This window comes from Rhipicephalus sanguineus, chromosome 6 (genome assembly GCF_013339695.2).
Source record: "Rhipicephalus sanguineus isolate Rsan-2018 chromosome 6, BIME_Rsan_1.4, whole genome shotgun sequence".
Lineage (NCBI taxonomy): Eukaryota > Metazoa > Arthropoda > Arachnida > Ixodida > Ixodidae > Rhipicephalus > Rhipicephalus sanguineus.
In genome coordinates, this window is record NC_051181.1 from 131,600,698 (window position 1) to 131,612,279 (window position 11,582).

Below are 11,582 nucleotides of genomic sequence, written 5' to 3' on the forward strand. Positions count from 1 at the left end.
CCTGGAAAGGTGTATTCACGGTATAACACACCTCCACTGCAGTGAAACCACCTTTACAGGGGGTTACATGCGGTTTATATATGTCTATTCGTTCATTTCGAATACTTCGAAATTTCCTGGAATTTAAATTCGTTTCGAAGCGAATTTGAATACTGTAATATTCATTCGAATATTCGAAGTGCTCGAATATTTGCACAAGCCTAAATAAAACGCTTTATTGAATATGCATGCATTCACTGTTTTCATTCGCCCTCGTCGGGTGAATGAAAACAGTGAATGAAGCAGCGAAAATGGTGGGAGGGCAGAAGAGGTCGCATACTTGAAATCTCGCAAAGAAGGGAGGGGGGCGCTTGGTTGGGTAGGGGCGCTTGCTCGGGATTTTACGGTAATCGTTCTTGTGGTCATAAACATGTCCCACAATTTTACCTGTTGTGCAATAGTACTGTCTACAGACTATTGTACACTGGTGTCCCTAGGTGCATCGGTCGTCTTCTTCTTAGCCTCCATCACACTTGAAAATGCTTTCTTTTAAATCTCGTTTCATTCCTGAGGATAAGTCGCAAGGGGCAAGATAAGAGACGTACGGGGAATACGAGATAAGGGTTCTCATTTGAATTTGGTCAGCAAGTACTACACACTCATCCCTGTGATCTTGTCCGTGTTGGGCCCGCAGCGTCGCTTTTGGCTCAAGAAAAACGATTAAAAAAATGCAAGGTCATTCACCTTGGAGGTGCAGGGCTGCACAGCACGGAGGCGCAGTTGCTGATGAAGGAGCCCTTGCTGTATGGATTGTACACATCTTGACCTCTTCTTGATGAGAAGGAGCCTTTGATCTGGGAGTAATACAAACACAAGCATTCTTGCACTTGTAAGCACGCTAAATCCTCTATCAGATTACATGCAAAGTTTGTGGGCGAACTATAACTCTCTCTTACATCAACACAACTCAACACAACACAATCAAGCGCAGACTAAGAAGAAACGCAGCGGCTTACATCTTCGTTGGTAGTCTGGTTGGACGTAGTGAGGTAGGTGTGGAAACCTGCCAGGCCCATGATGGACCATACAGAGAAGAAGCACACCACTCCTTCCACCACAGTGATGGAAAAGTCAAGGAACAGAACAGCATTCTCTTTTGCATAACACACTTTTTCAATTACAACATGGCTTAATTAAAAAGACAACCAATCATTCATCTTTTTCCTCTTCCTTCCCTGCACCCCCCCACTACTTTTGTATATATTTGCTCAAATAAACACCCACTTACTACTATACTACAACTAAGAGAAAATCAACTAACCTCTCATGTATTATGCATCAAAACTACGTATCCAATTATCTGGGGTTAAACACGTCCCAAAACCATGATATGATTTTTTTATTTTTTTTTGTATGCATGATAAATACATCATTGCATTCCACCCAAACCCCATGCTCAGCAGCGTATCGTCAGTAGCAGCAAATGAGCTGCCACGACAGATCAAATAAAATTAAGCTAAGCTGTGTTTGTAAACCATGGCTAGGCAATAGCAAAATAGGCAATATCATTGTGACAGAGACCTCATAAGTGAGAAAAAGACACAATAATGTAATAATGAATGGCAACGTTTCCCTCAGTTCTGGCACAAGCTCACTTTGACATCAAGCATCTACTCCGGCACAGTTACCCGTTTGCTGCTGGATAAGCATTACGGTACATAATAAGGAACCAAATATTCACCCTAACGAGATTTGAGGATGTTTGCTCCAACACAAGAAGATAGTTTGAAATTGTGAAGCCACACTGATGCACTGGAAAGAAATGTAAAAAATTCCGATTCTTTAGTTTTCTCTTCCATTAATTAAGCTCTAATGAAAATAGAGTTCAGGAAGAATACCTAATTTGTATAAGCTAACTTAGAATTTCTCTATAGCGTCTTTTTAAAACTGCTCCAATCAAAGAGGTCTATAGAAAAAAGAAAGGCCTTTCAAGACTGAATGCTCACAAACACTTGGGCGATTAATCTTTCAAAGAATAAAGGTACAAAGCTAAAAGAAAGAAATCATTTTTAATGCAAAGCCCATAATCTCAAAGCTAGTGGCCTGTATATGTTGCAAAAACCGAGTACAAGCACAAAAGGATATCTCGCTGGGGATTCCTTCACAGCCTCTAGGTATGACTCGTGTTCACGAGCAACTGAAATGTAGAAAAAGACGGGAAGTCAGTGGCAAACCTGCAGACACTTTACAACATCCGAAGCAATTCGTATGCTTTTTAAAACATAACCCTGTTCTTAAGTAGTAAACAGCCAACACCAAGAAATTTGCTCTTTCAACCAATTGAAATATGTTCAAGTTTCAAAAGCACTTCAAACCAGAATTATACAAGTTACAAAAAAAAATGTTGCCATTCTTCATTCAAAATGCAATTGCTGTAACACACATGCAACTCTAGTAACCAGTTGTGGTTATCGTACGATACAGTGCTCGCGTCTGGGTTGTCTATGAAGTGTGGCAATTTATTGTTTCTAGGGTTCAAAGAAGGCACTCCTGGTGGGGCTAATGAAAATTAAGGAATTGCTCATGTGTTATTTCCTGGCATCAATATCTGAAGTAGCCCCTGCTATAGAGGCACAGCAGCACAGATTCAATTCACTGGCCAACATCTGTTAACAGCTTTAAGGAAGCAAATAATCAGCGTTTAGTTCAAGTGTTCAAAGCTACACCAGCCTTTGCAACTTACTCAGCACCTGGTTACAAGTGAACAGTTACTGAAAAAGGCCAATGTATGACAGCTTGTAGTATCAGAATAAGAAAGTCATCAGTCAGTTGGAAAATAAAGAATGTAACTGATCACAATTAAGCACTTACACGTCATTCGTTACAATCAAGCCTGCTTCTAACATAGCATCTGAAAGTGGCTGAATAGCCATCATCATTTAATGCGAACATGCCGTAAAGGGTGATATTATAAACCATCACTTCCTGTTCTATGTACTGTCACGAGCAATATGCTGTTGTGAATGACCAATGGCTAACAAGTCTGTTTAATTTTGTTGAGCACAATAACATGACAGCTCCATTCACAGCCGTGTTGATAGGACATACAGTAAAAATAAACAAGCACCGACTTGCATATCAACCAACAACACAATACTGACGGACATAGCACAAAGAAAGAACTGAAGTTGAATTAATTTCATTCATTCATCTTTCTGTGCATGTTTTTTTTCAATTTTTCACTTCTAACATGAATGCGAGCTGTAGCAACTAAGCAGACTGCCTTTTTGCCTAAACATTCACTAGTCAGCTCAGTCCAAACCGTTTCTCAGTAAAATGGCCATGTTATGCTATATTTCAAGGAAAACAGTTGATCAGCGTTGACCCTACACCACAGCATTTTTAATTACAAAAAAAAAAAATGTAAAGAGAAGACATAACTCACCGTAGACAATGTGCGTGATGACACAGGAAAATACGAAGACACACAGGAAGGCTAGTGAAATGATGAATACATAAAAGTACCGATAATTTCGTTTTCCTACACAGTTGCCCACCCAGGGGCAGTGGTGGTCAAACCTCTCTGAAAGAAAAAAAAAAAAAAGAAAGCTTAATTTTAACCCAACGAAAAAAAAAAGTTCGTTGGCGTCACACAGCAAACTGACCAATGCGGCATACAATATCAAAGTGACAAATGCAATCGGCCGACTCAAAGGTTAAGAGGATCGTACAGGCCCAAGACAAAACATGCATGTATTGTACTTTCCCGCACATACAGTGGATTCGCAGTAAACGAAAATCTCTCAAACAAAATTGCTACTTAAATGGAACAATTGCCTCTAATATGATTGGCTTCGCACTTGAATTCTACGCCCCTGTGCATCTCTCAGAAAACGGAACTCCTGTTAAACAGAACATATTTCCTGCTCTCTTCACACTCCGTTTAATGAGGGTCTACTGTAATTCCATGCCGCCAGTTCATTTTTATATGCATTCAAGTGTAGCTTCAAAATATTATGCTACACGTTCTCGGGAAATTGCACTAAATAAAAAATGTAGCGCGATTTCACGAAAATGTGCGGCATAAATTTGTAGCACATACCGCTACGATGAAGGTACTGAGTGACTGGACATGCAATGCCCTGAACGTTGCCCAACAGTAGTCATCCTGTCACGCGGCAAATCTGATGCCACTTACAAGTGACATTCATTCGTAATGCCACCTGTTTGCTGTCACATGGAAAAACTTATGACATTCAGTAAAAACGACCTTTTCAGTGGAATGAGTTAACGGAACTCGTTAGCAAACAGTCATGGGCCGAGTGCACAGTCTTGACACCAGGGATGTTCTAAAATTTATAGCTAATGACTTGCGCTTTTTAATGGATTATTAAGATTAGTTTACTTAGTTACAAAAAATGCAGCTGCACTGTTCTCATGTGCCGTGACACCATCGGTCATGTTGTTTAATAATTGGATCTTTGCTTGACTCGTTGAGCAGCTGCTAGAAATTGCGTAAAATGACAAAGCATATACCTACTTTTAGAGAAGCTTTTTATCATTAGAAACAATCATTTCAAGAAGGAACACATTTTAACTAAATGCTAGTTTCATGACCTTCCGTTCCCCTAAGCTCACGGCATTGGAGGCTATAGTCACAGTAATCATCGTCAAATGACATTTGTTTTTGTCATTTGATAAAAATGACATTACATTTGCCATGTAATGAAGGTACACCACACTGAACTCGCTCAAATCATCCTCATTTGTAAATGTTTGAGCATACACACAACCATAGGCCGTGATGAAGAGATGATGTGCTTCCCACAATGACATGCCTTTGGTCCCTGGCTTTTTGGGAGTAAAGACAGGAAGTAAAGAGTTCTTGGAATGCAACATCAAGGGCCTTCGGCCACCATTATTGTCAAAAACCTCCCGTGGCCATAACCCTTTTTTTTAAACAATGACGCGACAGTTCCAACTGAACAAAAGTATGGGGCAGACATAGCCCTCCCTCCCTTCCTCATGTGCACGCCTATGCACACAACGACGAACAACAATACCAAAAAGCTAGATGGAGGCTTACCAACGCAATTGTCACAGAGACTGCAGTGAGAAGCCCTCGGAGGCCGGAATATCTTGCACGTAAAGCAATATTTGAGCTTCACCGTCTGGCCACTCACCACCACTTCTTTGGTACGGGGAGGCGGCCGGAAAGTTGGGGAGCTCGACCCATTTGGCACCTCTGGCACGAGAAGAATAAAAGACCATTTGGTGTTTGCAACTCAGAGGTGAAAAAGTGGTGAAAAAAGTGACATACAAATACAGTTGAATGCCTCTGCAGCTAACTTTTCAACTACAAGGTTACTCTTATAATCGTTCAGTGTGCTTCTCATTCAGGCAGAAGATACCAAGAGTGGCCAATGTCGGCAATGATATGGCCTGTTTATTTAATGAACTTTGACAGTTCCAGTACGCTTTGTTACACAGGTGTTGAAGAGCAATATCAGGCTTGCATGTGTTTATGGTTACATTAAGACAGATAACATACAGAGATCAAAGAGGTATGAGAAAAAGCACTAAAGATATTAAACAGTTCCAGTTATCAAAACTACTTTACACACAAAGTTAATTACAGTCACTATGCCATTAAAATGCTGAAAAATTAAGTTTCAGCAGTTGGTATACGATATCACCCCATCTTGCATTGCCGAAGTGTAACAAAAAAAAATGGAGCAACGTTGGAATGGCAAACAATTCGAGCTGGATACATGAACATTGAAAATACTAAGAAGCGTACGGTCACTGCATCACAGTTGCTCCCATGCTGCTGTATAAAATGGGTCATAACACAGTAATGCTTATTTACACTGCCAATACTTATGAGTACAGGCGTGTGCTCACCAAAATGCTGAGTGATGAGTAAACACTTGTCAAGCAGCTCAGATGCCCCAACTGTGATAGCAGGACTATTCACTAATTATGGAATTACATAGTGTTTGAAAACATTAATAAGGTTGAATGTTCCTAAAAAAACACGAAATACATGTAGACTATACTTAGTCGTCATAGTTCAGGACCCTAGTCTAATTTTCATCACCTGGAATCCCATAACATAGCAAGATGGGCAAGCTGGCAATGAACCATGGTTAAAGACAACTTACACTTAAACGCATTTCTAATTAAAAGTCCACATTCATCTGTCCTTTACAATCACAAAGGATTACTGCATATAAAGTTGGATGCCATAAATTGAGAACCATGCAATCATCATCTTCCTTTGCATTTTATTTTTCACGCACATCGAGCTTTATAGACAATCACCACATTGCAACCATTATGAAAAGTATATGATTCGACTCTGTAATTATTGAAGAACAAGTAGACACAATCCTGAGGCCTACGTACCTGCAAATTTCCATAGTGATACTTATTAATCTCTAGTCATCCAGCGAGAAAAATACAGTTGTAAACACCATCAGAACCTCAGGTTACTTACACTGAGAAAAAGATAGTCATGCATATTCACATTACAGCAAGGGATTTTCCCAAGCTCTGTTCAGCATTTCAGGACACAAACACAGTAAAAAAAACACACAAACAAGCACAAGACCTTGAAAACGTATGCCAGTGTGCAATGCGCGGGTAAAGTCACTGTCTCACCGATTTGTTTTTCTATGTCTGCCGCTTCTTCGGGACTGGCCCTGGGAATGACTCCCGGATCACTGAAGCTAGTTCTGAACAATGCAGACATCACAAACAGGAACAAGACTGCTGCCACTGCTGGGATGGCGGGGCTGATCTCACGAGCCAGGTAAGGGCAACTGCACATAACAAGACACACCCAATAAATGAGGCTCAAATGGGTAAAATATATCTACAATGTCAGCATGCTGCCAGTGCACAGTCTCGGGCACTAACGCGTTACTGCTAACCAGCTACTTTTGTGGGTAACTTTCAACTTAACTTATCAGTTTTTCATACGGGTAACTTGCAACTGTAACACTGTCACATTTTTCATGGTAACAGCTGTGCTACTCAGTTACTCAAGTGAAACACATGTGGTTGTGTATAACAAAATAATGATATTTTAGCAGTGGTAGAAAAAAAAAACACTGACACTAACTCAATAACACTGACATCATACAATGGCATGACAGAGGTGGGGGTTGGGAGACTGAAGACCCCTCGAAATTTTCACATTCTGTGTGTACTTATATACACGCATACATACAAATACAGGTACAAACTTACATAATGGGGAGTTGGAACCGCCCCCCCCCTTTTAAACCCCTGAAATAAATTTCTGGCTACGCCCCTGCCAGTGATATGCATATTTATCAGTAAAAGCCAATGCCTTGTTGCCACAAATCTAAATTTAAATAAAATGTATTGTTTGTCTGACATTTTAATTATTATTCTTACAGTAACAGAATAATGATATCAGATGTTTACAGTAACTGTAATAAGTTATCTTGTTGAAAATTTTTAACAGAGTTACTTCATGCTCCAAGTAACTGTATTTTACTGCTGCTTTTTTTTTTTTTTAGCACTTGCAGCAAGCTTTAGACCAACGAACGAAAGATACACACACAAGAACACTGCTTTGTTTCATTTGTCCATATAAATATTGCTGCAACCACTCAACGTGCAAGACTGCCAACTAGCCCAGCTGTAAGCCATTCTAATGCTACTTTTTGCTGGTAACATGCCCATTACTGCCATTATATCTCTAGAAAAAAAATGGTTGCTAGAGCCAAAAAAAGGGGGGGGGGGGGACCAACAGTTGCTCAGAGATTGTGCTTACGAACACCAAGCACCCCTGAATTTCTTATAATCTCTGAATATATTGTAGTTTTTCGCTAAAATAACGTAGGCAGCTCCAACTACATCAATGGTGTCTTCCCGTCTGTCACACGCGATAAGCATCACTTGATGGGTGTTGCGCGCTTCCGAAATTGTGGCAAAGACACGTAACGATACCCGAAAGTTGACCCGAAGGTCACGAAGCCAAACTCAGCGCACGGGCGGCGTGCCATTCAATTGTAAAACGTAAAACGAGGGATACTCCGAAGAGCCCAGCAAAGCAAGTCGGCATGGTCTAAACCCAATTATCGGAGTGCTCGCAGGACGTGAACGGTGACCGCTAAACACGATTACGGGGGGGGAGGTACAAAGCGGCGAGAACCAACTGGAATGACAGGTTCGCTAGATACAAAGTGGTGCTTTTAAATACGATAGCGCGGTACGAGCATTGTCGTTGGCCTAGAAGCGCGAAAGCCGGCCCACTAATTGCGTAGGCCCGTCGACACACATGACCGGTTCGCGGAGATGATACGGCAAAGTGGGGATCGGGTGACGGACCACAGACGGCTGGTGCCCGTTTTGGGGAAACCATACTCACTCGCACACAAAAAACAGCGTGCAAGTCCCGACGATCAGCACTACGGTGACGTAGAAGACACCCGTCTGTCTCGCCATCATGAGCCTGCCGTCGCAGTAGAACTTGTTCCTTCCCGGGAAGACTTGCCATTTCTTGACGACTTGCGGCATGTTATCTTTGCGGTGGCCGTCCTCGAATGCAGGTACGCCGGACGGCAGTGTGGTAGAGACTTTGGAGTAAGCGGTCTCTCCTACCATGGGTTGGCGGCCGGTGCCCCAGTGTCTTCGCTTTCGCAGTCGGTGATTCCTTAATGATCTGGCGAGCAATTAGCGCTCATGAGGCCCTAGAGATGGCTCGGAGCACGGGCTTAGGCTTAGGGAGACGCGTAAGCTCGACGAAAACACCGTCCATCCACACATCACACGGCAAAGGGGTCACACAACGAGATACGGTCACGGCGGCCCGAAAGCGAGAACGGTTGGCGGGACATTGCCGAGAGCGGTGCTATGGAAAAACTGCCTACATGCCGGAGAATCAGTGGCGGCTAGAAGAACGAAGATTTCGCGAACGGTAAATTCGAGACGGCCGAACCAGCAGGCCAAAAAGTTCACGTCAAAAACGCAAGCGCAAGCAACAGAATGGTAAAGCAGTTCTGACTACTTAACAAGAACGGCACCGACCCGCGAGAGTGCGCTGTTAAAAGACATTAATTTTAGCAACAATAATACGCGATACACCAAATAAAATAAAGCTTATTGAGAGTATTGTTTTGAAACTGTACCGTGTGCAAAGATTGGTTTTTAATAAGAGCCGAAAAACAATCCTTTGTGCCTAATTGCACCTGACAGTGCTGCCAAGCAAGCCAGTCTTGCCCAAAATTGGTAAGATGGCCAGGCCTTTAGAAATGAAAACAAATGGGCGCTACGGCGGCACGTGTAGTGTACTAAACCACAGACTAAACTGTCGTACTATGGTCGTACGAAAGTTCTAAGCATTGTTCCTTTCGGATAGTTCCTGATGGATCAAAATTCAGAGCCTGATGGGAGAACCGATGACAGCACTGGCAGCAAAAGAAAGAAATACGCAGGTATCAATCGACGCGTGTTGGTAGTGTACTCGTAGAAACTTTTTGGCGCTGATACCAACAGCTACAAGCGTTTGGTTTCAGAAGCTGCATTTCTTGCTGGAGTCGCCGGAGCTGCGGCAATATTCGGGTTCGGTATGACACTGGCGCAGGCGAAGAAGCGTGACCCCGAAAACTTTGCCGAGGTGGGCTGTGCCAAAATTTTTTGCTGGACTGTGGTCGTGTGGTTACGGCACTCACCGCTTCGTGTTTCGATCTGCAGGGCTTGACTGCATCGCAGAAGCTCCACGAAAGCGGCTCTAAGCTAGCGTTGCGAGCCCTTGGAAGAGGAACGCTCTATTCCGTAACGGGGTTTTCACTCTTCTGTTTCCTGGCATGGAAGGCGATGGGAGTTTCTGATGTGAGCACACGATACGATAACATTTCCGTCCATTGTGGCAGAACAGCGCGAAAAAGTTGACAGTGAATTCACAGGATAAGCGTTGTGTCCTGTGTGTTCACTGTCCTGTCTTGCGCCGTTCTGCCACAGTGTTCATGAACCAAGTAGACCACCTATAAGAACCCTTGTACTGTACATTTCCGTCTGTGCATACATGTTTTAGGGCGAAGCTCCTTAAGGCGGCACCCGTTCGTCCCTCGTAGTTGTCGTAGTCGTAGTGCGTAACCAGTCGTAACGCTAGTACCAGATCTTGACCTCCAAGGTGGTGCCGGTGGGAGATTTTTCCTGTGCGTTGTTGAACAATAAAAAATTCGCAGCGTGCGCGTTAACTAAAAGCCGAATTCTTCTGTCTCTCATTCCCCATTAGCAGCCATTGGCATGTCCAATTCGAAACGTTAGTAGAAGTAGAAGTGTAAGTGTTAGCTAAAAGCCGACTTCTTCTGTGTCTCATTCCCATTAGCAGCCATTGTTTACCTCCAAGGTAATGCCTGGTGAGATTTCTCCTGTGCGTGATTAAACAATAAAAATTTTGTTCAAAACTGCCGTTGATTGATGAAATAAACCAACGAAAGACGCCAGATGTTTTCTAAAAGCAAAACGAAAGAACGCCAGATGTTTCTAAAGCAAAACGAAAAGACGTCAGCTGCTTAACGAAAGACGCCAGATGTTTTCTAAAGCAATGGTTTTCTCAACCATGAAAATTCACAGCGTACATGTAAAATTAAAGTGAGCTGCAAGTCGTCATAACTCATCGAACCTTTAGTATAAACGTGCCCGATCTCACGTCGGTGGTGATGTACTGGGCAGAATTCACGGAAGATTCACGGTTTACCGATGAACCTCCGCAGCTTCGCCCACTCATCATCATTCACTCCGTGGATATGCTGTGATTTTTTATCATTACTATTATTGTTACTTGGCAGCTAGAGTAGGAAACCGCGTGTTAGCTCATAGCATGGTAACGAGACACGTCCATTGTTTATCACTCCTGTTAAGAACGACTGTAGGCTTGTTTTCAGTATAAACTTAATGCGGTGGATACGACCAGTTTTATATCTGTGGTTCAGTAGCACTGCACACTTCTATTTATAGAGTGCTTAACTGGTGCACTGTAATGCAGAGAAATCAATACCTGTGTATGTATGGCCAGTTTGAGGGGACAACAGTTGTGACCAGCAGAAAAGAGGCCACAATTATATGTCCACTGTTTGGCTCGGTACATTGAGCTTAGAAGCTTATGTGTTCACTCTTTACTCTGCGACCTAGTGCTGAAGCACTGCAGAAAGAAGCATGGTTGACTGTAGGTAGCTTGCACTGTTTGCGCTTTGTTCAGTGCTTACAGCTACGTCTTATTAATAATACAAGCTTGTTACTGCCACTGAGTGTGTTCATATCTTTTCAGCTGCAAGAATTCAGAACTAAGGTTGGCTCAGTTCTCCCACGAATACCAAAAAATGAGCCACAAGGACGGACGGAATTTTCTTCGTTACGTGACCTTTTAAACTATGTAATTGAAGAAAGCGATAAAAAGAAACGTACATAAGCCTGTGTGTTGCTTGCGTGTGTTGCTTGCAAAATCGCTGCACATTGTAAGAGGCCTGCAGTGGTCTCTTGCGATTCAACCTACCTTCAGAACACGTTCGGGAGGTTGCTTCACTATTCATGAAACAGCATGTCCCATTCATTAGTACATCCAA

General features: G+C 42.6%; 2 protein-coding genes across 4 annotated transcripts in view; one reads left to right on the forward strand and one right to left on the reverse strand.

Moving 5' to 3' along the window:
- The window catches only part of LOC119396429 (palmitoyltransferase ZDHHC9), a 26,250-nt gene extending 17,230 nt beyond the window's left edge, over nucleotides 1–9,020 (reverse strand). For both annotated transcript variants that reach the window (XR_005184435.2, XM_037663643.2), the window contains exons 1-7: nucleotides 8,384–9,020; nucleotides 6,643–6,803; nucleotides 5,066–5,224; nucleotides 3,425–3,562; nucleotides 2,125–2,176; nucleotides 996–1,098; nucleotides 724–833 (exon numbers count right to left, since the gene is read on the reverse strand). Coding sequence is in view for 1 of the 2 variants with exons in the window: in XM_037663643.2 (XP_037519571.1) it covers nucleotides 724–833; nucleotides 996–1,098; nucleotides 2,125–2,176; nucleotides 3,425–3,562; nucleotides 5,066–5,224; nucleotides 6,643–6,803; nucleotides 8,384–8,619 (959 nt within the window). In the remaining variant the exon portion in view is untranslated. The remainder of the gene's footprint in view (nucleotides 1–723; nucleotides 834–995; nucleotides 1,099–2,124; nucleotides 2,177–3,424; nucleotides 3,563–5,065; nucleotides 5,225–6,642; nucleotides 6,804–8,383) is intronic.
- LOC119398048 (transmembrane protein 242) lies at nucleotides 8,450–11,444 on the forward strand. Of its 2 annotated transcripts, none has more exons than XM_049417108.1 (4): nucleotides 8,450–8,564; nucleotides 9,531–9,631; nucleotides 9,709–9,846; nucleotides 11,288–11,444. In XM_049417108.1, exons 1-4 carry the CDS (start codon nucleotides 8,531–8,533, stop codon nucleotides 11,426–11,428), a joined length of 414 nt encoding a protein of 137 aa, XP_049273065.1. In that variant the 5' UTR covers nucleotides 8,450–8,530; the 3' UTR covers nucleotides 11,429–11,444. The 2 variants fall into 2 exon arrangements, with proteins under 2 accessions (XP_049273065.1, XP_037521238.1); XM_037665310.2 differs by lacking the exon at nucleotides 8,450–8,564 and adding an exon at nucleotides 9,231–9,449.
- The last annotated feature ends 138 nt before the right edge of the window (nucleotides 11,445–11,582 follow it).

Bases quoted from the DNA above. Each gene is read 5' to 3' on its own strand.
- LOC119398048 (XM_037665310.2), top strand. From the start codon at position 9,380: ATGGATCAAAATTCAGAGCCTGATGGGAGAACCGATGACAGCACTGGC. The intron at 9,450-9,530 runs GTATCAATCGAC...GTTTGGTTTCAG, and splicing joins CAAAAGAAAGAAATACGCAG to AAGCTGCATTTCTTGCTGGA. The intron at 9,847-11,287 runs GTGAGCACACGA...ATATCTTTTCAG, and splicing joins AGGCGATGGGAGTTTCTGAT to CTGCAAGAATTCAGAACTAA.